The 26849-nt window shown below is 41.7% G+C and overlaps 1 protein-coding gene across 1 annotated transcript in view; it reads left to right on the forward strand.

Moving 5' to 3' along the window:
* LOC140915217 (guanylate cyclase 2G-like) overlaps positions 1-26575 on the forward strand; it is a 44861-nt gene extending 18286 nt beyond the window's left edge. The window contains exons 3-21 of the mRNA XM_073354790.1: positions 1162-1271; positions 1540-1725; positions 2279-2423; positions 3636-3771; positions 6091-6194; positions 7008-7171; positions 8448-8597; positions 9533-9616; positions 10519-10623; positions 11268-11339; positions 14870-15038; positions 17362-17517; positions 18857-19034; positions 20268-20408; positions 21291-21483; positions 21842-22016; positions 23896-23994; positions 24952-25043; positions 26492-26575. Of these exons, the coding sequence (XP_073210891.1) occupies positions 1162-1271; positions 1540-1725; positions 2279-2423; positions 3636-3771; positions 6091-6194; positions 7008-7171; positions 8448-8597; positions 9533-9616; positions 10519-10623; positions 11268-11339; positions 14870-15038; positions 17362-17517; positions 18857-19034; positions 20268-20408; positions 21291-21483; positions 21842-22016; positions 23896-23994; positions 24952-25043; positions 26492-26575 (2543 nt within the window). The remainder of the gene's footprint in view (positions 1-1161; positions 1272-1539; positions 1726-2278; positions 2424-3635; positions 3772-6090; positions 6195-7007; positions 7172-8447; positions 8598-9532; positions 9617-10518; positions 10624-11267; positions 11340-14869; positions 15039-17361; positions 17518-18856; positions 19035-20267; positions 20409-21290; positions 21484-21841; positions 22017-23895; positions 23995-24951; positions 25044-26491) is intronic.
* Positions 26576-26849: the final 274 nt, after the last annotated feature.

The raw sequence follows: 26849 nt of genomic DNA on the forward strand, positions 1-26849 counted from the left end.
GGACTTCTACACATATCCTTGCTAGAGTGGCTGGAAATCTGACCCCCCAACCCCTGCATGCAAAATATGTGCACAAGAACAATATATTTTTGAAATTTCCCTCTTGGGAAATTCTGTTTTTGTGAGTAAGGGTTCCCCCAACATTCACTTTCTTGCTGTTTTACACTTTTTTCCAACTGGGAAACAGTAAGAAATTATGGGAGAGTTGCTTGGTGGGGGGGAATAACTTTTCATGTTTAAAAGTAACACTATTACAGTTACCACTTAGAAGTGAAATTGTTACTTTCTTTTACTGCCAGAGAGAACATTTCGTTACTGTTTTCCAACTGACACAAGTTAGTTAAAGGTCAGAAAGTCACGGTGGGAGAGGGGGTAGTGGTGGAGGCAGGAATCCAGAATTTCAGAACAAAAAAATTGCTCTTTTTTTTCTTCTCAGGGATTTTTGTTTTAAAATAGTGCAAATAAAAAAAAAAGTCTGTGATAATTTTTTCCACAATTTTAAATTTTTTTTTATTGAAACCCCCCTTGACAAAAATACCCAAACATACCCAAAAAACACTTTGTGTGAGGAAATGTATTGACTATCTCAAGTTGCCACTTGCCGGTGACCTACGTCTGCAGAGGTTTCCTGGCTGTCTTTGGTTGCTGCCATGCGTCTGTTGATGGGAATGTACCACTCAGTGTGTTTTGAGCTTCCCCGTAGATTTGCTTTTTTTCCCTGGAGTAAATTACTACAGATATTTCTACCTCTCTACTGTGAAGCACAGAGACGCCTATGACCCTGGCAACTCTTATTCATAACAGTTACCCTTTCTCACATGACAAATCACATTGACTTCAATGGGACTACTCACATGAGTAAGTAGTGGGTAAAGTGTGTAGGATCCTCGTTCCTTGCTTTCTAGCTACCACTGAAAGCCTCAGTGAGCCATGCATGTTTCATTTACACAAGACCATGACAAAGAGTTTTGATTAACATTGGTCCATGCTGGTTAAAGCAATAAATATGATCAATGTGTAATCATGAGCCATGTAATTTAACTCTTCTTTTTAAAAATCATCCCAGTGTTGATTGGCAGCTCTGATTGTCTTGTCCATTTTTTTTTTAATTTGGTGGATGGATGGGGAGCAAATAACTAAACACACCTTTTTCTCTTGCAGTTATTGTTTTAATCTGCAGCTCTTCAGATGCCAGGTCTATTATGCTGGAGGCCAAACATCTAGGGCTGTTGAATGGGAAATTTGTGTTCTTCGTTTTGCAGCAGTTGGAGGTCAGTGGCAACCTGGCGAGTATTGCTCCAAGTTGGTTTATTAGCACTTGTTTTTGTCTATCTGGAACCTGTCACCAGCAGAGAATTGACACTGAACATGTTGTAGCAAGAAAACTTTATCAACCAACGTACGGTAACGATGGCCCTGACTCTGCACCACAGTTTGTGCTAGCAGATCACAGTTCAAGCCCAAGCTCAATAACTGCACTTTGAACTAAGAGCACCATCACTTTAAGCCACTTACTGTACCCTCATCTTTCTCTTTCAGGACAATTTTTGGAAAGAGGCATTAAGCAGCGAGAAGAACAGCAGTGTGCTTGAAGCCTACCAGCCAGTGTTTCTGATTTCCCTCAGCCCTTATGGAGGATACACTATGTATTCAGATTTTCTGAAGCAGGTCCATGAAAAACTGAAGGGACAGCCATTTTACAGCTCACTTTCTTCAGAAGAAGAGGTTTGATATGGTCCTCTCTAATTGCTGCACGTGCGGCCACTGGGTTCAGGTCATACCAAGGGCCATCTCCCTCTTGTGCAACTTGTATGTGGAGTTCTGTGGATTCCACCAGGAGTACTTACTTGGATGAGGTGGCCTGAGATCAGAAACATATGTGGGTCACCCATTTATTGATTTTCAGTGGGTGGTGATGATATTGCCAGTTAAGTAGAAGGGTGACTTGAACCATTTTTATAGAGGTTTTCTTTCACTCTCATGCCACCCTATCTGGACAGTGATCCTGGTTGCTTTTCTATACAGAGGATCAAATTCATATGTATGTAGACACAGCTCCAATTGCAGTCAATGGAAAATTGCACCTGCTTACTCCAGGGCTGAATTTGGCTCAGAAATTCACTGTTGACTTTGTCCCAAGGTTTAGTATCAGTGCTATAACGTTTATATGGAAATTTTGTAAGCAAACCCTATACTCATTCTCTCGGGAGAAGGCCCTTCTGTCTAAGTCCTTTATCTCTGAAGCTGAAACATTGCTTTTCCATTTTGCACTTTTCAGGTGAGTTCTTACTCTGCCTACCTGCATGATGCAGTCCTGCTTTATGCCCTGTCCATCAGGGAAATGTTAAAAGAAGGGAAAGATATCGGAGATGGACGAGCACTTGTCAACACTTTGAAAGGCTACAACAAAACCCGTTTGTATGGTAAGCTGCTGATGTGGAGATTTTGTCAATCACATGTAACTGACTTAAACTAAGCCTCTCATGAGTTAGCACACTTCCTATTGTCTTAGAGAGAAGATATTCTTGATTTGCTCTGGGCAGTGTGCAAAGTAACATTTTAATTCAAATTAATCCTTTTAAAAAAAATTTTTTTTTTAAATACTGATGAATTGTAGAAGTTTTTCAAAGGTATGTAAGGTTGGATTCTGCTCTCAGTTATTGGAGTGTAAATCCAGAAGAACTCAATCCAGAGAACTAGAAATATTATCCTACTTTATTTTTGCTAAAATGGTGGCTTGCTTGTAACCATTCATTTTTCTTTTTATGCCTTAGCAAAACACCAGCTCTTAGCAACCCCCACATCTGTCATTTAAAAACAAACAAACAAACAAACAAACAAATAAACAAAGAGTTTTAGTGCTGGCCAAGGTGTACTTCCCATGTTCCCCTTTTTGCAGAAATGGTAACAAAGCATTATTGTGTTGGGGTTTATATACCAAGAGAGTAAGGAAGGGGTGTAGGTGGGCACTACAAACCCAGAGCTGCTTTAGCTGGAACTGTTTCTTGTCTTTATAAACTGTTTGTTTCCAAAATTGCTTTGAAATTTTTAACTTTGAAAAATATTGACAAGCTCCATAGTTAGCAGGGTGTTGTCTTCTATTGAAAATGGGTCCTTGAAGCTTACTTGGGCACTGGACAACTTCAGCTCCAGTTCACTCTTGTTGCAAATCAGGTTCCTGGTTCCCCTCCAGTTCCCTCTGAGCTGGGCAACTCTACCAGTCTCATTGCAGCCCCTGGCTTCTCTGGAAAGGCTTTCTCACAGAAGGACTTTCCAGAGACAAGTCCTGCCCTGCTCCTGAACTGACAACTCCTTCCCCCTTGGTTTAAAGGGTTCCATAGTCCTCCTTCATGGGGCAGTACTGCAATTCCAGCAGGCTTCTCCAGCCACCAGTCCCCAGGTTCTTGAACTCCTACACTTCTTCCCTTTGGTTCCAGGGCCCCACAGACCTCCTCCTTAGGGCTATGCTATGGTTCAGGCAAGCTCACTTGGAGGGTGCCTGGTTTGTGCTTCACTGGATGTCAGCTCCAGCCTGTTAGCTATTAGTGCTAAAGAAGGAACATGGAATTAACCGTGAACCAGAAAAAGCCCAGCAGTGTTGAGTGAGTATGCTATGTACTCTTTTATCTTTCTAGGGGTTACTGGCCTGGTGTATATCGATGAATCAGGTGAGAGGTGGATGGATTACTCTGTATATGGTCTGCAGAAAGCTGGGAATTCATCCCAGTTTGTTCCTGTTCTTAATTATGATGTCGAGAGAAAAACAATCAGGTACTGCGGGTCATATTTTTAAGTGAAACTACAATATTGAAAGTAGCTTATGGGTGATAAAAGTCACCCCAGTTCAGAGTGCAAGCACAAGTCCTTGAATATTGCTTAATATTGGGCTTATGTGTTACATAGGCCTTGTCAGATCCTCTCCACGGGGGGTGAAATTCACTGGTTGTGAACATGTCTGCCCAATGGCTGATGCTAACACAAGATTTTCTGAGAGTACTGCCTTACAGAGTTAATTCTTCTAGGACAGTGTTTCTCAAACTTTTGTATTGGTGACCCCTTTCACACAGCAAACCTATGAGTGCAACCCCCCCCCCCATAAATTAAAAACACTTTTTTTGTATTTAACACTATTACAAATGCTGGAGGCAAAGTGCGGTTTGGGGGTGGAAGCTAACAGCTCATGACCCCCTGTCATAAATATAAAGGGAAGGGTAAACCCCTTTGAAATCCCTCCTGGCCAGGGGAAAGCTCCTCTCACCTGTAAAGGGTTAAGAAGCTAAAGGTAACCTCGCTGGCATCTGACCAAAATGACCAATGAGGAGACAAGATACTTTCAAAAGCTGGGAGGAGGGAGAGAAACAAAGGGTCTCTGTCTGTCTATATGCTGTTTCTGCTGGGGATAGACCAGGAATGGAGTCTTAGAACTTTTAGTAAGTAATCTAGTTAGGTACGTGTTAGATTATGATTTCTTTAAATGGCTGAGAAAAGAATTGTGCTGAATAGAATAACTATTTCTGTCTGTGTATCTTTTTTGTAACTTAAGTTTTTGCCTAAAGGGGTTCTCTATGTTTTGAATCTAATTACCCTGTAAGGTATCTACCATCCTGATTTTACAGAGGTGATTTCTTTACTTCTATTTACTTCTATTTCTATTAAAAGTCTTCTTGTAAGAAAACTGAATGCTTTTTCATTGTTCTCAGATCCAAGGGTTTGTATCTGTGGTCACCTATGCAAATTGGTGAGGCTTTTTATCCAACATTTCCCAGGAAAGGGGGGGTGCAAGTGTTGGGAGGATTGTTCATTGTTCTTAAGATCCAAGGGTCTGGGTCTGTAGTCACCTAGGCAAATTGGTGAGGCTTTTTACCAAACCTTGTCCAGGAAGTGGGGTGCAAGGTTTTGGGAAGTATTTTGGGGGGAAAGACGTTTCCAAACAGCTCTTCCCCAGTAACCAGTATTTGTTTGGTGGTGGTAGTGGCCAATCCAAGGACAAAGGGTGGAATATTTTGTACCTTGGGGAAGTTTTGACCTAAGCTGGTAAAGATAAGCTTAGGAGGTTTTTCATGCAGGTCCCCACATCTGTACCCTAGCGTTCAGAGTGGGGAAGGAACCTTGACACCCCCCATGTAATAACCTTGTGATCCCCTGAAGGGTCACGACCCCCAGTTTGAGAATCCCTGTTCTTGGAACTGCTGCAGATATAACTTCGCAGAGCTTAGTTAGAGCAAATGAGATAGCCTTATATAAGTAGAATATGTTTTGTGTTTTAGTCTTATTGTATATGACCAGCATATGCTCTGATATTGAACTCATATGAAAGTGGCCTCTTTTCTGTAATACAGGTCACACACATAAGTTACATGCATCTTTGTTTCCACTTGCCTTTTCTATTAGGGCACACTTTGTCAACATGAAAATGTCGTACACAAGCAGACAGTATCACCTGAAAGTAATGGCTCTGCTGAAAGGCAATCAATTGCCAACCTTAACTGAATGTATCTGAGAGTCCGTTAGCAGGTTCGAGATTGGCACATGTTGATAATTAGCAAGTTTTTTTCTTTTAAAGGGTATTGATTACAGGCAGGTGGATAATTTCCACTGAAACACTTTCCCATTGGAAAAAAGGGTTTCAATGAAAATTTTTAATTTTTACAAAATATTTTGGTTTTTTTTAAATTTTCATTTCACTGGTAGTTGCACCGCCCCGCCCCGCCCCACGCACACACTTTCTGCCTTTTTTCCAACCTTTGGCAGCTGAATAAGAGCAACAAAGTATAAGGGGCACTGTTATGCGCTGAAAGTATTTTCAACACTTTGACAGTTTTCTAACAGACAAAGGTTGGGAAATGTTAAGGAAGTGTTAAAAAAACCCTGCAGAAAATCAGAAATTTTTGATCAAAACATTTCAAAAGGATTTTTTTTTTTCCTGGTAGAAATTTATGGTGGGGTGGGGATTACATTTTCCAATCAGCTCTAGTATTTATGAGCTTTTAGAAATGATGCCAGTTTTGTGTTCCCCACTGGAAAATAACTTTAGGAAAGGAGGACAGGCAGTAGAAATGGGCACTTACATTTATCTATCTCCATCTATAGCCCAACCATGGAAATTGCCTACATCAGCTGGCTGGCTGGCTTTCCTCCCAAAGACAGACCGTACTGTGGGTTTTATAATGAACAGTGTGAAACTTCAGTTATAAGTGAGTATGGTCATACTTCATGAGATCAGCGCTCTTGGACACATGGGAAGGGGAAAGAGACAAAGGAAATACTTTGCTGCTATTTACCATCTTTCATTTAAAGATCAAAGAAGCTTTTTGCAAACATTGATTAATGAAATTTCATGATACCTCAGAAAAGGAGAAACGTTGTGAGTGTGTCTGCAGTATACCACCCTCATTTTATAGGGAAATTGAGGCAAAGAGAGCCTAAGACTTAAGGCCAAGATTTTCAAAAATGGATACTTAAATTTACATACCTAAATCCATATTTATGCGCTTAAATAAGTAGAGCTACTGTGTGCTCAGGACTTCTGGCAATCAGGCTATTATTTAGGTGTCAGTACTACATCCATATTTAAGCATTCTTTGAACATTTAGGCTAATATTTTCAAAGGTGTCTGCTAATCATTGGTGGGTTCACAACTAGTGACACTTAGGGTTGATTGTCACAGGTGGTGCGCACCGACATCTCCAGTTGAATCCAGTATGAGCAGTGAGTAATCCGCATCTCTGAAAGTCAGAAGGAGGGTGGCTATGTAGGAAATGTTAGGAGGGCATTATTCCACTGGATTCTCCACTAGGAGCCAATTAAACTGGTGTTCCAGCTGTTTTATGCTGCCTGAGTGGTGCAAAGCCCCTGGATTGGAGCCAAGGATCAACCAAGCATATGATATCAATATGAAGCAAGGTGACCACTCACTCCTGGAAAAAAAATCACCAGTTTGGTTGTGCCATCAAGATTTTTCTCCACCTCCATATAGCTGGGGATGATCTGTATCATGTCTTTAACAGGTACACCAGTGACCGTTCTGATTGTCGTCCTGTTGTTAACAGCCTCAGGAGCTGCCAGCATAATGGTGTTTTTAAAGATCCATGAAAGGAAGCTGCAAAAGCAAATGGATGACATCTGGTGGAAAATAAACTACAATGATATTAGTATGCTTCAAGATCATAAGGTAAAGCAAGACCTTGAAATACCAGGGATCACACTAGTTATAAATTATACTCTAAGCGAGAAGGAATCCATAAGTTTGTGATCATGTTAACAATTAACCATGCTTTTATCATGAAGTTGTAGAAATTTACTTACAGCAAAGTACATAAGCATGTCCTTACTTTAAGCTCTTAAGCAGTCTTATTTAAATCAATAGGCCTTGTGCCTGAAGTTAGGCATTCACCTGAGTAATTTGCAGTATCAGGGCCTAAGGAGTTAATGGGTCAAACCATGCCTGTGGTCACAATGATGGGATCTGGAGTGATTCCTTTGTAGTAGTAGATGCTCAGCACAGGACTGGGTCCTTATACTGCGTTGATCTGACTAGTCGTTGATCCTTGCCTGGCAGTGTTAGGTCAGGAACACTTTTTCCCAATGATTTCTAAAACATTTTCTCAGCATGTTACTCACTAATGGGTGAAATTCACGGCTATCCAGAGGAGCAGCACAAGGCATATTCAGCACCAACAGTTCTACTTACACCTTAGTTGAGAATAGTTTGGAGAGGGCTCATATTAGTCCTATGTCAACCCTGAGGGTGGATATAACCCGCAGGCTTTAAATATAGAGCTTTCTGAACACCGATTTTTTCAGTTCAGTGGCTGAACCGAAAAATTTAAAAAATTCATTTCAGGTTAATTGGAAATGATTGTTTTCAATTTTTTTCAGAGAACTGAAAAAGTAAAAAAAAAATCATTTTTAAAAATGTTTTCATGGTTTTATTAAAAGTAAAATGGAGGGAAATACCAAAATGAAACATTTTCCAAAACGAAAAGTCAAAAGGTTTCGTTTCAGAAATTCCCAAACTGAACCTGTTTTGACATTTCAGAATTTTTTTTCGACTGGAACAATTAGCCAAAATTGATCTGAATTTGTGAATTGTGTTGATCAACCCAAGTCTGCATTTTTGTGTGTGAAAAAACCACACGCTTTCTCATGAAATTTTTGTGCCCATTTCTATTTATGTGGGTCCTATACTTTGTGCTGGTCCTCTGTATAGGAGTGAAGCCCAAGCATATGTGATTTCCTTCTACATCAGGTTTGGATGGCAACTTGCTTTTCATTACCTGTGTTTTGTCTTTATCGTTTATGGTAGGCACTGTAGGAAAACCCATTACTGGGGTTCTTCCTCATCAGTTTGTCTTTGTCAATATCGGCAAGTCTTAGGTTTGTCAAAATTTACCTAGGTTATTTATGAATTTTTAACAGTATCACGTCTCTTGTGTTTTCTCCTAAAGGATCGTTTTGAGCTATCAGAAACAAGCACACCAGTGTCTCAAGGACAAGAAAGTGTTGTGTCCAGTTTGATATTTTCAAGCAATTGGCGGTCTGGGCTGAAGGACAAGCAGGAGAAAGACGTATTTTATACCACAATAGGTCTTTACCAGGTACGACTACAAAGGGAGATTAGGTGAGCTTCAGTGGGTGTACTTTCTGCTCTGTTATGTTAACTGTGTCCTTTTCGGTTTCCTTTGTGCGGCTTTGGGTGCTCTCTACAGGTAAATAGGGCACAAGTTGGCAAAAGAATAAAAGCCACAGTAGTTCTCAGGATTCACAGGTAGGACTGTGAAACTGATGGTGCTAATTTACTAAGGTTGCTGATAAATGTCCAACTCTGCTTTGCCAAAAATGGCAGATTGCAGAAATGTCCTATATGAAATTCTGACAGAAATGGAGTCAGAGTTTTTGGGTAGTATAATTGGCCTTCCAAAAAGCATGACGTATCTTATCAGTCTTAACTTACTGGCTATATAATATAGTATTTTTCCTATGACAGCATTGCAGTTCTTGGTAATTCCTACATGAGTACATTATGTCATCTGCAGAAAATTGTTCTGAAAATATATGCTATATCGATTAACATAATTGTGCAGCACGTTATATAAGAGAACCTAAATTAAAATCACTTCTGGACTGTATCGTCTGTGACAACCATTGTTAATTTGACTGTTAGCACAGGGTCTTCACTTGACTACCATGCTTTGTTACAGTCAGCTGGCTTCCCAATATAAATTTGGCATCTTTCCCTTCAGAACCCTTAAAATTTGATTTAACAGGCAATTTCAACTTTGTCTGTCATTGGGCAAGTTAGTAATCCAGTACCTTGTACAGTGAAGCTCATATTGGTCATCTCTTATGGCTGCGTGTCTGTACAGGGAAGGATACTTTTAACCATTTTAACATATGGGAGTTCTAAACTTCTAAGCACATGCTATGTTTTCTCAAAGGTCCCTTCATAACCTTTTTGTGCAGATCTCTTCCAAACAGTTTCTGTGTTAAAGTACTGTATGTTGGATTCCACCTTTCTGAATATTCGTTTCAGGGAACTCTTGTTGCACTCAGGTATATAGATAACCAAATAGATGCCTGGATTCGGAAACAGTCAGTCCTTCATGAAGTTCAGATGGTAAGGTTCAACCTCAACATGATCCTCCTACGCCCGACTGAAATGAAATGCAAATTATGTTACAAACATACTGTAGGTACTGTTGAATCGGGCAACTGGTCCGCTATCTTTAGCAAGTTGAAATTCACATCCAGAGCCTGCAGTATTTTGTTGGTATTGAATCTGGGAGAAGATTGGATTCTACTTAGGCTTCATCAGTGTCATGCATTTTGGTTTTGCACACCTTTACATTAAAAAGATATTGACAAGCTGGAGAAGAGCAATAACAAATAGGACTTAGCTGACTGACAGGAGGGACTGACTTTTTAGGAGAGATCCTGGGCCAGATTGTGATACCTTTTCTCATGTTGAGTGTTAATCTTGCTCCAGAAGTAATCCTATTGATTTCAACGGGTCTAATCATGGTTCAAGGTTCTATTCAATGTGGGTAAGAGTGTCAGAATCTGGCCGCAAAGAACTAAATATTTATACTGTGAAGATAAATCAGGGAAATAACTGCCTTCTCCATCTTAAAGGTATAAACATTAAGAAGGGAGAGGAATTGTCTAGGGTGGTCCAATGGAGTATTTTCAGGGGCTGTGAGGAAGATATTAAGCTGAAATAATGGGCATTGTCCTAATAGTGGTGATCTATCAGGCTAGAATAGACTCCTGGGGGCTGGAATAGACTCCCAGAAATGGTGGAAGCTCAAATGCTTGAATCATCTGAAGCAAGACTAGTCTCAGGAATAGAAAATATATTGCAGAGACATTCCTAAACTAGCCAGGCTTGGACAAGGATGAGCTAATGACCTTTTCATTTCTAACTTGTAGGATTCTTGTAATAAACAATGGCTAAGGAACAGCTTGGGGGTGGGGCTGTAATGTAAACAAATGTGTTTAACAAGGCCTCTTTGCTTTCAGATGCGCGAGTTGAGGCATGAGAATCTGGTGGCCGTCTTTGGTATATGCACTGAAATTCCAAATATCTGTATTATTACAGAGTACTGCAAGAAAGGAAGCCTGAAGGTGAGAATACCAGCATCATTTACATCAATAGCCTTCGGGTTGACTTGTAAGAGAGCTTGCAAAGGAGCTGTTCTGAGCTCTTGCCAGGTCAGCAAGGACTGATTTTTCCTCCTTTTTGTTTGTTAGCTCTTTTTGCTGCCTACTCTTGCTCTGTTGATATCAGGACTTTATTGGCATCTAATAGCTACGACTTCAAGTGCATGTGTCCCTTCCTACTCCTATGAGTCTTCATTGCTTTAGTGCTCAGTTCTTTCTTATGTGCAACCATTTTGTGAATACCAGGTATGAGAAGCAGAGTAGCACCCTGGAGAAAATAAAAAACCAGAGACATTACGCCACAGAGGCAGTGAGTATTAGGACATCTTATTTACCAAAAAACATCTTATTTACTCAGCTTATTGTGTAATAAATCTCTACAGAATTTGTATGTAAATATTGAATCAAGTTTGTAATTACCACTTGCCCAATAGTGATATGTACAGACTCAGCAACTGCTGGTTTGGAGACCCGTACACATGTATTAGGAAATAAGTTTTCGTTTCCAATAAACGTTCACAGAGCAAATAGTTCAGTTCCATGTGCTCACTGCATCTCCATCTGATGAGATTCAGTCCAATGTCATTTTGAACGTTTTTGTTTTTCAGGACATTTTAAGGAACTCTGATATTGAATTGGATTGGATATTCAAATGCTCTTTTGCCTATGATATAGTCAATGTGAGTATGACATTGAGTTGTTTTCTAATAGAAAACCTTATTAAAAAAGTTATGGAGCCTAGAAATGCTTATTGCTCTGGACTTTGAACATGTCAGAGACAAAAATGAGAATAATCACTATCCCGTTGGAGCCAGATGGAAGTGCTGGGTTTGCATTTGATAGAGGGTTGAGGAAGTTGTAATTGCAAATTGCCCTTATTTTATTTCAGAGTAACAGCCGTGTTAGTCTGTATTCGCAAAAAGAAAAGGAGTACTTGTGGCACCTTGGAGACTAACCAATTTATTTGAGCATGAGCTTTCGTGAGCTACAGCTCACTTCATCGGATGCATACCGGGCATGGTCTCTAAGGTGCCACAAGTACTCCTTTCCTTATTTTATTGCGTGTATTTATTTTATTAATTTGGGAGTTCTGTTGCAGTGACCTATGCTTACACCATTAAACAAACCCCAAATTAAACATTTATTACACATAGGGGAAAAAAAAGGGGGGGGGGAGACAGTTAAAAATAAAACATAAAAAGTTTTAAAGTTTTGAGAAAATTGTTTGACGTTGTAAGCTCTTCAGGACTGGACCAGCCATTCAAAAAGAACTAGATAAGTTCATGGAGGATAGGTACATCAATGGTTACTAGCCAGGATGGACAGGGATGGTGTCCCTAGCCTCTGTTTGCCAGAAGCTGGGAATGGGTGATGGAATGGATCACTTGATAATTACCTGTTCTGTTCATTCCCTCTGGGACACCTGGCACTGGCCGCTGTCAGAAGACAGGATACCGGGCTAGATGGACCTTTGGTCTGACCCAATATGGCCGGTCTTATGTATTCACTATGTACAACACTGAGCACAAAGGAAGCCTAATCTGGTTGAGGCTTCTAGACAGTACTGCAATATGAACAATAGTAATAAATAATACACAAAACCATTATTTTAACATGTTTCTCTTCTCATTTGTACAGAATTGTTTTCCAAAAGTAAAAATTCTTGCTTGAAAATTTATAGATGCTACTAAATGAGGGGCGGGGTGGGAGGGAATTCAATGTTGAGTTGCAGCTCTTACCATTCTGATTTTGTTGTTAAAGTCTGATTCTGGTTTGTGTGTGTTATTAAGACACAAGATGGGAGTGAGGAGAAAGGGGGAAAGATTACCAAATGATACAGAAGGTTGCTTCTTTTTCGGATGCTTGTTGGTCATTTACTTGAAGACCTGTAGTGCGTGGCCCATGACTCACGTAGCCATTTTGTAAGCTGGCTTTATTCACCTGGCCCTGGCAAATATTTAGCTACATTCCTTTGTCTGGTTTGTGGAAGTGAGGGAACTGTCCCCTTGCTGGGGTGCTCATGATCCCAAGGCGGGCAGGAAGGAGTATGGCTATGCTGCCACATCCAAAGGAATAGGCCACACCATTCTAGTCATGAATTTTCTTCTTCAATAAGGAATGAATGAAAAGTGCTAAATAAAATGATTTGTTTGTGTGACAGCAGTGTAAAAAGGCCTCTCTGGATTGGGGCTCCATTGTATTAGGTACTATACAAACACACAGTAGGAATAAGTGCCTTCCCTGAAGAATTTGTAATCTAAAGTTTTGGTCCAATGATTAGGGCATAAGTCTGGGAGGTAGGAGAGACAGGTTCATTTCCTATCTCTGTCACAGACTCTCTTATATGATCTTGGGCAAGACACCTAGACCTAGATTTTTAAAGGTGTTGTGGTGCTTAGTGTCACAATATCTAACTGATTAGGAATCTGTCTTGTTTTCAAAAGTGATTTAGGCACTTAAGAGTCCTACAATGGTATTTAGGCTCTAAGCACCTAACCCCCTTTGAAAACAAGACAGGTTCCTAAACCAGCTGGGCATTGCAATGCTGAGTGCCACAGGCCCAGATTTTTACAGGTATTTAGGCATTAAGTCTCTGTTTCTCAGTGCCCCATCCATATAGGGATAATAGTACTTCTTTACCTCACAAGGGTGTTAGGATAAATACGATAAAAAATGTGAGGTGCTCACATACTGTTGTGATGGGGAGTGTCACATTTCAGAGCAACCGCACCTGTATTTCTCTTCAGTGGTCCAGCAAGGGCACCCACTGTCAGGTTTCCAGCTCCCATGCCCATGACCTCTCTTGGTCGGAGAGAGGAGTCTCACTCTTGCCTGACTGGGGTATTTCCAGCCTGCACAGTCCCATGACTATACAATATTATTCCCAGCAGAGACAGACTGCCCAAGCAGGCCTGCTTGCTTTGTCTTCAGAGACAGTTAGCAGTACGAATGCCTACAGTTATATGTTACTACACAGCTCTTTCTAAGTAAGCCTGTTTGAGCCTCAAGGCAAAAAGTATTACAGAGAAAACATATTAAAATCAATACGAGACCCTACACACATGCTAACCAGGTTACCAGAGATCACCCCAGCCCTAACATGGGCTCTGGTAAGGACAGTCCTTCACTACTCCGTCCAAGCAGGGGGGCTGGAACAATTTTGATAGTGGGGGTGCTGAGAGCCATTGAACCAAATTATGGTATATGTTGGAAACCACTTCCAGCCAGGGGGTGCGACAACGCCCCTCGTTCCAGCACCTCTGTGCCTAAGGGGTTTCCTTGCGGTACCAAGCTCATCACAGCTTCAGCTCAGAACAAGCATGCATTCTTTTGGGGCTGAGCCCTTAGCAAGTTAAGTTCCTCCAATCCTTCTCTAAGAATTGGGGCTCTTCTTAGAGCAGGGGTCCTGTCTATTTGCTGGATCAGAAATGGTGTCCTGAGCCTGTCTGAAAACAGGCTACTTAACCAAAAATCTTTTCTTTGTCTGTTGGCCCCTGAAGGATCCAGTTTGAACTAATATAGGTGGACCCCACCAGATGGTTTCAATAACCAGAGGAACTACATATCTCTAGTATCATCCCCTAGAGGAGTTACAAACAATTCCACAGTAACACCGTTGCATTTTTAATACAATGGGCCCCAAAAGTATCAAACAAAACTCCATAAGGTTTAACTTAATTCAGGAAAGTTTATCTTCATTCCATCAGGTTTGTCCAGGGTATTGCATGATATTGTCAGTCTGTCACAGGGACCATATTAAGTACCCAAGCTCTCTAGGTAGACAGGTCAGAGATTCCATGTGGGCAAAGGGATTTGTCCATATGGAAATAATATCCAGGATTGGGGCCTAACGTAAGACCAGATGCCCTAGGTGAATGGAGGGAATGAGGACAATAGCAGCAGTGATAGGAGAAAGTGGCTCTCCAGACGAAGTATGGGCATAACTAGTAGGTTTCTGGATGGGTTTGACCAAAGCAGACCATTGCTACAGATAGCTTGGACAATGTAATGGAAAAAAGACTTGCATAGATACAATGAGATTTAGGGATGGTGTTTCTGATGAGAACCAGCTGAGCCAAGAGCTGGTTACACTTGCTGTTTGTTGCATTGACAGCCAAAACTAGATCCCGCCATTCCATTGGTGGTATTTTATTCTGCCTGGTGCTTCTGTAGCCACCATTCTATAGTCACCCTGTTCCTGTTTTTGTAGGGGATGTTGTTTCTTCACAGAAGCCCATTGAACTCCCATGGAAATCTGAAACCTACTAACTGTTTGGTGGATAGTCGCATGCAAGTGAAACTGTGTGGATTTGGGCTATGGGAGTTTAAGTATGGAACGAAATACAGAGTAATTACTGAGAAAAATACCAACTATGCAGGTAAGAGGATTATACAAGAATTACAAGCACGAGAGATGCAACAAAACAACGATTCGTGGATTCCTCTAGCGGATGCTTTTCTTCATAATGGTCTTCACACGGATTTTATCTACAACACCTCTTTGAATATTGGTGATTGGAACACAGCTTTTGGAAATTACAGAGGGTTTTTTTTATTCCAGTAATGCTGCATATGGATGAGGAAATAGCAGCAAATAATGCATATGATCAGTTTTTGTCTCTATTTTGCTCAATAATTGTCTCTGAGCAGCTTATGATTTTCTCCAATTTATTTGTTGTTTGAAAATGTTTGTTGAATAATTTTGGTGAATAATTCTTGGTCTGTAGCTGGGGATGAATTAAGGCATAAATGCTACAGACATTTGTCAATGTTGATAAACGCAAAGTAATGGACACTGGAAAACATAATCCCAACTATACATATAAAAAGATGGGGTCTAAATTATCTGTTACCATTCAAGAAAGAGATTTTGGAGTCATTGTGCATAGTTCTCTGAAAACATCCACTCAATATGCAGTGGCAGTCAAAAAAGCTAACAGAATGTTGGGAACCATTAAGAAAGGGATAGATAAGACAGAAAATATCATATTGCCTCTATATAAAACCATGGTATGCCCACATCTTGAATACTGCGTGCAGATGTGGTCACCCCATCTCAAAAAAAAAAAAAAAAAAGAAAAAGATATATTGGAATTGGAAAAGGTTCAGAAAAGGGCAACAAAAATTATTAGGGGTATGGAACGGCTTCTGTATGAGGAGAGATTAATTAGATTGGGACTCTTCAGCTTGGAAAAAAAGACAACTAAGGTGGGATATGATTGAGGTCTATAAAATCATAACTGGTGTGGAGAAAGTAAATAAGGAAGTGTTGTTTTACACCTCATAACATGAAAACTAGGGATAATTAATAGGCAGCAGGTTTAAAACAAACAAAAGGAAGTATTTCTTCACACAACGCATGGTCAACCTATGGAACTCCTTGCCAGAGGATGTTGTGAAGCCCAAGACTATAACAGGGTTCGCAAAAGAACCAGACAAATTCATGGAGGATAGGTCCATCAATGGCTATTAGACAGGATGGATGGGCATGGTATCCCTAGCCTCTGTTTGCCAGAAGCTGGGAATGGGTGACAGGGGATAGATCACTTGATGAGGCCCTGTTCTATTCATTCCCTCTGGGCACCTGGCATTGGCCACTGACAGAAGACAGGATACTGGGCAGGATACAAATCTTTGGTCTGACACGGTATGGCCGTTCTTATGTTCTTCTAGACCTGTGCCTAGAGCCCCAGCTTCTGGAATCATTTGATTACAGGAAAATCGCTGCCTTTATTTATAAAAAAAGAAAAGAAAAAAAAACCAACCCAATTCTAGCCTTTATAGTTGCAAAGAAAAGCTTGAAAATGTGACTCAAATGCAACTGATGTAGTGAAGTCTGCCAGAGTCTCCAGGTGGTTGAAACAATCGCTCTGAGATGTGTTAACAGCCCCATGCATCCGAATAGGGTGCTTATTCCAAGGGCCACAGCTGTGAGGAGTCATGCCAATACCACCCTCTAATATCTTTCGAGGCACAGTTTTATTTCACAGATGTAGGCTAACAAATCCCAAAACAGTTCTTCAGCCCACTCTGGGCTACAGCTCCCAGGGGATTTCCACCTTTGCCTTACTCAGACTGCGGGGCTCCAGGGCCTGTGGCAAGATCCTTCTGTGCTCTTTTAACAGAGCTCCACCTCCCCGGCTTTCTCCCTGGAGCCCCCCACTTCCCAGTGTGTTCCCACTGCCTTGCCTCCTGGGGGGCTCTGGCAGCCTTTCCCAGGGAACTTCCTGCTGCTCCTGTCCCCCCTGCTTCCAGACAGCCTGGCTCTTTATGGCTACAGGTGCTGTTCTCCCCTCCTTGGCTGAACTGGGAGACCCTGTTCTAGCACAAGGGAGCTAGGTCTGCTTCATTTATGCACACTGTGACCCTGACAGACGACTCCACATGTGGGCCTACCCCTCCCAGCTGCTGGGAGGCCACTCTGCTTTTTATCTCTATTCTCCCAAAGGGGATCTTACTGCCACTTCTGGGGTGGGGAGGAAGGAGTGCCCTTGCTGCTGGCTACCAGGCAGTGGTGTTGTGTGGATGAATGAGTGCCTGTAAGCAGCAGAGAAATCCTCAGTTGGATGGCACTATAAAAGCACAAACCATCCCATAGCGTGATTAGGATTTTAAAAGGCTGTCTAGCCTCTTCTTTGCCAATGATGAGTTTGACCCAGCTGGAGCACAGACTTCTTTGCTGTTTCCTATTTTGCCTTGTAGATCTCTATTGGACAGCTCCAGAACTGCTCAGGATGGGGGAATTTCCATTCCATGGGACTCAAAAGGGGGATGTCTACAGTTTTGCTATAATAATGAGGGAGCTGATTTATAACAATGAGGATGGTCCGTTCCAAGACCTGAACAAGGAAGCAGAAGGTAGAGTTTGTTCCTCACATTTCCAGATGATCTTCCCTCTGTGAGCACCTTTTTGTATCCTGGAGTTACCCTAAATGTAGCATGTCTTCACTGCAAATAAAATGTGTTTTAAAATTCAGATTTGCTGTGACCCATGTTAGCTAACTGCGGTTAAAATAGCAGTGAAGACACAGCTAATTCAGGTTAGCAGGTAGTTCAACCCCAGACTCCTGTACAGGCTTTAACCTGCACTGCCATCTCTTCCGTGTTAGTTTAACCCAGATTAGCCAGAGCGGGTTAGCTGCTCTGAGTTAGGAACACACCTTTAATTTGCAGAGTAGATGCACCCTTTGGAAGCAAAAGACTTTTTGTACACTGAACATTATGAATGAGTATAGGCAGATAATTGTGTCACTTAACTATCTGCTTGCTAAGGATAGACACCTTTGGTCTTTGGAAAGTCACACAGGCTTAACTGTCTATATATTTTAAATGATTTTGCAATTTTACCTAATAAATCATAAGAATTTAGAACTTAATCCGAGCAAGTGCTCCATGCTGGTTTCCTAACCCTGTACTGATTTCCTGTCACTATTTCTCATTGCTTCCCACTTTATAAGAAAAACAACAACAACTGTGGCTTTATGTTTAGTGTTGCTTCAAATCCAGCAGCAGCTGTCTTCTCCCACAAACTCCTATAGTCCACAGATAGTATCTCCTTGAGGTGCATTGCTCATAGGAAAACCTCTCTCTCTTGTTTGACCTTCTATTGATCTGAATAAATTCCACGCTGTCTATTCTGTTCAGATAATAGGGCTCTATGCTCCTTTTTATCTGACTTTATGTGCAAATTAAATGCATCACAGCAAAGTGAAGTATAGTAATTGCTCAGCTGAACATAGTACCAATGAAAACACCACACCATTCACATGCTGGAGCTACTCAGCAGCCTGCAGTAATACGGCATGTACCTAGTTACTCTGAAATCCCTGTCTCTGAGTGGAGAAAGCATTCATCTATAGAGACAGATTTAGCCTGTAGCTTTGGAGGAACAATTTCCCCCAGCGCTCCAGGGCATGTGAACACTGCACCTGGGGGATGGTACGAAAGGCTTCCTTCTTTGAAACTGGCCAGCTGCATGGGTTGCATAGAAGAAGCAGACCCTAAGCTCGTCCAGGTGAAAGACTGATTTGCTCTGACCATTATGTTAGGTGCATAAGAGAAAAGGAAGCTCCATGCATGCTGTTTTTCCTCCTCCTCTGACTTCTGCATTAAGGACTAGGACAATTTGCTCCAAAGTTAGGGATATTAAAATAATGAATAGACTCAAATCCTGATTGATCACATTTGCTAAATACAGAGATAATAAACCATCTCAGGGACCCAACTGTGCCTGTCCCACTGCGGCCATCCCTGTCAACAGAGAAATGCAATGAAAGGATCATTGCAATGCTTAGAACTTGTTGGGATGAAGATCCAGGGAGAAGGCCAATGTTCTCCTCTGTGAAGAGAGAGTTAAGAGATGCAACCCCCGAAGGGTGAGTCTCTCTTACCTGTCTGAGAATGATACCAGATATACATTGTGCTTTTCATCCAGCATGCTCCCAAAGTGTTTTATAGATGGCATCCATTATGTATGGATTACTCACACACTGCTGAAATGCAGCTGCATCAGAGATAGGATGTAGCAGCTGTTTAACAGCCCACAGCACCACTGCAGGATAGTTTAGAACAGGAAGATAAAGAGTTAGATTTTCCCAATATCTCACCTTTCTGACTATAAGGATAATAAAGATCTGGCATAGGCTTCCAAGAGAGGCTTTGGAATCCTGTCACAGGAAGTTGGACAAACACCTGTCAGGGACGGTTTAGATTACTTGGTCATTTCTCATCACAAAGGGCTGGTCTAGATGATCTCTCAAAGCCCTTCCAGTCCTACATTTCTGTGATGGTATGAATAATGTCCACCTGAAACCACAGTTGAGGGGTGGGGTGGGGGGTTAAATGGATGTAGTTAACTTGAAATCTAGTCCGTTTTTAGAAGAGAGTTTAAATTTATTTCCAAGTACTGTAGCTCCTCCCTGTCAATGTTTGCATTTTTGCAATGACGTTTTTCCTAATGGTGAAATGTTTTTCTTTCCTCTCTTGAGTGAAAGACCCACAGGGTGGAAACTGTGGGCTATACAGGAGGAATCATGAAACTAATGATAGGCAGAGTACTGCCAAAGTAGACTGAAAAAAACAGGCATTTTATGCTCTAATCTTTTTCACTTACAGTGTCTTAAGTGTTACCAGTAATAAGTATGTAAAAAACCAATCGGACAAAAATATATTTAAATTGATCATATTTTTAAGTAGTCAGTATGTAATTGTCCACAGCAGAATGTGGCCGGGATGCCAGGCTACCACTTTGAGTCTTGTAAGGGACTTTGGTTTGAGGTTGTCCCTTCTGGCAGCACAGTGCTCCCAAAGACTATGCGGGGGCATTGGGTCAGTACTAATACTATCTGCAGGTTGTATAGTCTCCATGGATTGCTCTTATCCAAGTTAAATGATGAGATCTGATGAAAGGCCCATAGTGGGGAGTAGCCAAGTATCAGAAGTCATTTCTCCCCCATGGACTCTAGATGCTAGAGGGGATCTTTGATGGAAATGGAAGTGGAATCCATTTCCATCAAAGATCCCCTCTAGCATCTAGAGCATCAATATTTTGTATTACTTAGTGCTATTATGTAAATTAAAAGCAATATTTGTTTGAACAATTCAATTAGCCACATCAGCATCTTGGATAACATGGTAAACAAACTGGAAAAGTATGCCAATCACTTGGAGGATGTGGTGGAAGAAAGGACAGCCCAGCTGGTGGCAGAGAAGAAAAAGACGGATACACTTTTGTCAGCAATGTTGCCCAGGTAATCAAACTGCTTTTGTATTTTCATAAGTTTGTCGACAATAGAATTTGGTGCAAGACAGAGCCTTTCCTACTCAGTGCGTCTTGGAATGCTTTGCAAAGTACTGGAGTCACTGAACCACTGGTAGTACAGTGTCTCCTGAAGCTGAATGTGGCAATCACATGCTCAACAGCTTTGGACAAAAGGTCTCATTCTATTGAAAAACTTGTGCATTGTAGCCTTGGGTTCTAACTAATGAATGGTAATTAAGCAATTAATTAGTATTATTCGTTATATTGTGATAGAGCCTAGAAGCTCCAGTCAGGGACCAGGAGCCCATTGTGCTAGGTGCTGTACAAACATAAAAAAAAAAAAGACTGTTCCCCCAAATTGCTGACAGTCTAAGACAAAGGACTACTGCTGGGTACACCAAACATGAGGAGCAGAAGGAAACAATCAGACTGAACTGTTCAACAGAAGTTGTGGTCTCAGCGTGCCAGCTTCCTTAATCCTTGACAAATATTTTGTAGGTATAGCCTGAATCCATGCTAGGCAGCATCATTTTAAAATGCATTTAATGCCGTCAACTTCTTTTTGCTCCACTGACCTTCACTCTCCCACACCTCTCTGGCAAGTGGCCACTTTTCTCTGTTGCACCCTCTTCCCCTCCAGTAGATGCTTTATTTTGGGGACCTTTTGCCAAAGTGGAAGCTGGTGTAAATCCAGATTGAATCTGGTTTGGGGATCTTTAAGGCAGCCTTCAAAGTGCTTTAAATAGGCCATTTGGTGTATTTCCCAAACACGCAGGACGTTAAGGCCAAATGGATTTATTCTGAGGTGGAGGGAGAGAGCGAGCAAGCAAACAAACATGAAGGAAATGATTGCTTTCTCCTCCTGTCCCAGCTTCGTCAGAGAGCAGCTCATTGCTGGGAAATCCGTGGAGCCTGAGAGTTTTGATTCCGTGACCATCTTCTTCTCAGATATTGTTGGGTTCACCAGTTTGTGTTCTCTCAGCAACCCCCTGCATGTGGTTAATCTCCTGAATGACCTGTACAGCCTGTTCGATAACATCATTAAAACGTACGACGTATACAAGGTGAGACATGCCACTTCTCAGGCAGCACAGTTGCTGGGCCCAGTGCTGCAAGCAGTGTGTTTGCAGATCTTCCATCAAAATCAAGGGAAGTTTCCTGGAGAGAGAGCACTTACAGAGTCAGGCCCCCTCTCTGTAGTCACTTGCATCCAAAACCAGTAATATCACTGACTTGCTGCTGTTCCAGTTGTTGATGGTTGAGTGCAGTCAGTGGCAGAAACATGACTAGAATGTAGAAGATCTTAACTCCCGGTTTTAAGCTTAGTTCACTAGTTTGCACTGTCTCTAATATTGGCTATTATTTGCCCTGTGCCCCAGACACATAACGTGCTGCCTAAGTGCTTTGTTTTCCTTGCTACAGGTTGAAACAATTGGAGATGCCTACATGGTTGCCAGTGGCCTTCCCATCCCCAATGGAATGAAGCACGTTGAGGAAATTGCTACAATGTCTTTGCACTTCCTTAGTGCAATGATCCATTTCAAGATAGGGCACATGCCCAATGAGAAGCTGAAGCTGCGGATTGGCATTAACACAGGTAAGTAGCATGAGTCTCATCTGCTTCCGATACTGAGATTTGTTCTTGGTCTATACAAATTGAGCCACAAGTAGATAATTCACATGTTTGCATGAATTCGTAATTCACCTCAGGATGAGTCAAGCATCAGGCTAAGATGAGACTGGAGAGTGTTTTTTAAGGGGGCTTATTCTCCGGTACTAATTCAGCCAAAATTCCCCTCGATTCAGCCAAAATTCCCCTCCCCACCTTAATTTGGATTTTTGCCTGAGTAAAGACTAGAGAACTGGTGGCCAAATGTTAGTTTTAATCTTGGGTATGGGTATGGGGTTCATCCTTAATTCACTGTAGCACATATTGAGCAGTTACCGCATGAGATAAGGAGTTAGAAATTCTGGATTCTCTTTATACCTCGGCCGTGATTTGCTGTCTGACCGTGGCTACTTACGGAACTGCTCTGTACCCTCAGTTTCCCCATCAGCAAGCTGGCAATATTAACATTCAGTATCCTCACGGGGTGCGGGGGAGATTAATTAGTTTCTATTTTTAAGCGCTTGGAGATCCTTGGTTGAAAGGTTCTCTAAAGGTGTAGAACGTTAATATCAGACATTCAGAAGTGCGTACAGTGCTCTTTCCTGTGTTTGTAAATCACTGTGTAAATGTAAAATGTTTACATAGCACTGTACAACGATTATACTGTAGTCATGTTGGGCTTCTGCTTTAGTACCCATCTAAGGAATGACACCTCCATTCTCAGCTGGTGCTTTCCATTTCCTATCCAAGTAATACCGGCACAGCTTGGCGTCTACGCTGACAGAAGCTCAGTGCAGCATATACCAGCAAGATCATTTAGACGTGCATTTCAGTGGTCGGACTCTTCCTGAAAAGATAATGCATGTATCCAAGGTCATCTCACAAATACTGGCCTAAAACTATAACGTTACCTGCCATTGGAGTGAATGTGATCTAATTTCTACAGCTGGGCAAAATTTTTCGGATGAATAGTTTATTTGCTGAAAAATGCAGTTTCAGACAACATGAAACTTATTCAAAAATTTGACGCAAATGTGTGAAAAAGTTTCATCTGCAAAAATGGAAGAGGAGGCCACGTCCCCTATAACTTTTTAGCCCAGTGTGTGTAGGGCAGTCACCAGAGATGTGGGAGGCCTAGGTTCTCAAATTGACAGAGGTCAGGAAGAAATCTCCCTTATGGGCAGATTATTACACAACTGCCTGCTGCATTAGAACGTTTTGAAACTTTCTCTGAAGCATCTGGTACGGTTGGAGTCAGGATGTTGTTGTAGATGGACCACGGATCTCCTCTAGTATGACAATATCTATGTTCCTTTCTGAGGGTGTTTCAGTGACAACTGCAAACTTTTGGGAAATAATTGTCTGAATGTTTTGATCTTCATACATGTCTCAGTTCTAATAACACAACTAAGCATTTCTATGCTGTTTTAATAATCCCTAGCTCTTTTCCCTCCATTGATCATAAAGAGCCTTAGAAAAGAGGTCAGTATTATTATCCCCATTTTGCAGATGCGTAGCGAGATTAAGTGATTAGTCCAAGGTCACCCAGCAGGCCCCTGGCAGAGCTAGAAATTGTACGCATATTAGTTTTTACAGCAACAGTCAGACGAGCTAGGGATTATTGCCATGTTCGCAGAAACATAGACAATAAGTCATGAGTTGCGCAAGTCAAGAATGGAAGTTGGTATCAAAACTGGGATTAGAATTTAGGAGTTGCCCATGCCCATGCTTGGAGACAATGACACTCCTTCATTTAAACTCCTTCTCCAGTGCCTAGTTAGGAGCCCCAGTGTGGGGCAGAGTTGCTTTGCATAACACCTTCTGTCTTGATAGCTTCATGGTTTGTGCTTTCTTTTTTGTACTTTAGGACCTGTTGTTGCAGGAGTGGTGGGAATCACAATGCCACGGTACTGCCTGTTTGGAGACACTGTTAATATGGCATCAAGAATGGAAAGTACCAGTTTGCGTAGGTACCATTTTCGAGGAGTTTGCAGTCATCCTGCATGGAATTTTTTTTAACCACAAACAGAGGCAGTGTTACACTTAACCCATTGTTAATTGACATTTTTTTGTGTCAAACGTTTGCCATGCAATGCTCTGATAATCCAGTTTGATGAACCCTGAGGGTTTCTTACATCTGAGATCATTGTTGTCAGATAACAACAACTAGTTCTGACAAAGCGCTTTTCATCAGCAGATCTCAGAGCGCTTTACAAAGGAGGTCAGGATCATTATCCTTATTTTACTGTGGGGGAAAGTGAGGGACAGAGAGGTGAAGTGACTTGCCCAAGCTCACTCAACTGGCCTGTGCCAGAGCCAGGAATAGAACCCAGGTCTCTGGAGTCCCAGTTCATGGCTCTGTCCGTTGCTATCCACAGTGACAATGTTTCATGTTTCATAACCAGCTGGGATGTCCAATCTTTGAAGAACGTAAAATGAACATGGTGTTTTGTGTGTTTGTGACTGCCCTCAGACACACATGGCTGTGCATCATAGACCCTATACTGCTACATGGAGAGGTCTTTGCTTGCTCATTTATTTCTCTGCTGATGCCATGAAGCTCTGAATGACCATATTGTGCAGCGTAGTGACAACTGTGAAGACCTAGATAGCCATGGACGTTACGATACCAAATATTAAAAGAGAAAGTTTGAGGTTTATATAATAAATACCATGCTTTTGCCCTGGGGACCGTTTCTGTCACGTGACTTCATTTTAAATGGAGTCAGACTAAAGCCTGAATCTTAATTATAAACCCTTCTGAACAGGAGGAAAGATTTGGGCCAAAAATGAAACACAACCTTTAGGAAGATAAACGTTAAGTTCGAAACAGATTGATCCTGCCCCTTTAACTGGTTAATCCTCCCCAGTCAGCCAGTCATATACATTTATAAAATAAGTAAATAGATTTATTTTGCTGTAGCTCTCCGAATCCATGTCTCCGCAACCACTGCTAATGCCTTGCAATCCATCGGTGGGTATGACCTACAAGAAAGAGGGACCATAACAGTAAAGGTATGAACATTAAGAGTGCAGAAGGGAGCCTATCATGCCAAGTAGGTAGGTCTAATATACTAGACAGCATATGGAGGAATTTTCGAACTCGTACAATGTATGCAGAACATATGCTTTCCTGGGTATGAACTAATGTTAATGCATCAGTGTAAAAACAAAACAACAAACATGTAGAGGTGTTCATAGGGTAACCAGACAGCAAATGTGAAAAATTGGGACGGGGATGGGGGCTCATAGGAGCCTATATAAGAAAAAGACCCCAAAATCAGGACTGTCCCTATAAAATCAGAACATCTGGTCACCCTAAGTGTTCAGTACTATGGTGTGACTGAAATCAGACACTTCCATCATTTTGTATATGATAACCGTCTGCCTAACATAGGACAGTGCTTTGCAAACTAGAATTAAGCATTCCAGAAAAACAGGACTCAATGCTGTGAAGTCTTTGTGCTTCCACAGCCCTTTCAGCATCTGACATCCTTGGATCCTGTGCATGGTTTTTACCTTGTCATGCTCTATGTTGATATTATTATTCTTTATTGCTTATGTTGCTGGAGTGCCTTGAGGCCCCAATAAGGGACCGTGGCCTCATCATGCTAGCCATTGTGCCAAAGTATAATCAAGAGATGGTTCCTGCTCCAAAGACCTTACAGTTAGAGCTTGCCAGAAGTTTTCTGATGGAACAGTTTCATTGGAAAATACCCATTTCTCAAACCTGAAATATTTGAGAAAAATGGTTTGAGTTCCAGCGTCTATGGCTCTGGGTCAGTTCTGCTATGCAGACTGCCTTGGGGCCAGGGACCCTGGGCTTCCAAGTGGGCTACCTTACGACCCAGCTGGTCAGGGAATCTGGAAGGCCTGGGGTCTCCTGCCCCAGAGCAGTCCAGGCAGGTGCTGACTGAAATTGACATTCGTGTCAATTTCATGAGCACAGTAGGAATTTCAGTCAGTAGCAGTCATGGTTTCAGGCAGGGCTGGTCTTAGAGGTGGGAAGTCAGGACATCTGCCCTGAGCACCGATATTGAGGGGCACTGGATCATTGTACTTGGGGGTGCCAAATCCCTGGAGGCAGGGAGGGAGTTGGTTTGATTTTTTTTGTTTTGTTTTTTGTTTTTGTTTTTTTTATTGCACCTTTTAAGTATGGGGAACACCAAAAATATTTTCCGTCCTGGGTGACAGAACACCTAGGGGTGGCCATGGTTCCAGGGAGCCTATTTCATTTTGAAAATGCTACGTGTCGATGTTTCTAAAACAATTTTTTCCCCAAGATTTCCAGTTTGGGGGAAACTGAAAAATTTGGAACAAAACTAAATTCTGAAATACCAAATTATCCCACAATCCAGACATTTCTAGTTTGGGCCAGCTCTACTTTCAAGCAATGCATCTCTTCCCCCCCCCCCCCCCCGATTCCTTTGTACAACTCCACTTTCACTTCTTTCTGTTGTCAGGGCAAAGGAGAGCAAAGAACGTTTTGGTTAAAAGGAAAAGCTGGCTTTGACTTGTCTCTCCCAGAGTTCAGTGACAATTTGTGAGGCTGTTTAAAGGAAACATTGCAGGTAAGAAAGTGATTAGATTTCTGTAGGGAAGGGTGTTAAATCCATATGCTGATAATTGCAGTTATACAGTTCAAGGACTGGAGGAGTGATCTAACATGTGGGTCTACTGAAGCTACTAGCTGTGGCTTTGCCTCTTAGGAGGTATGTTTGTGCTGCAGTTGGGAGCATGCCTCCCCGTCCAGATAGACGGGCATGCACTAGTTCTGCTTGAGCTAGCAAGCTAAGAATACCAGCACATCCCGGGCTAGAC

This window comes from Lepidochelys kempii, chromosome 7 (genome assembly GCF_965140265.1).
Source record: "Lepidochelys kempii isolate rLepKem1 chromosome 7, rLepKem1.hap2, whole genome shotgun sequence".
In the NCBI taxonomy this organism is placed as follows: Eukaryota; Metazoa; Chordata; order Testudines; family Cheloniidae; genus Lepidochelys; species Lepidochelys kempii.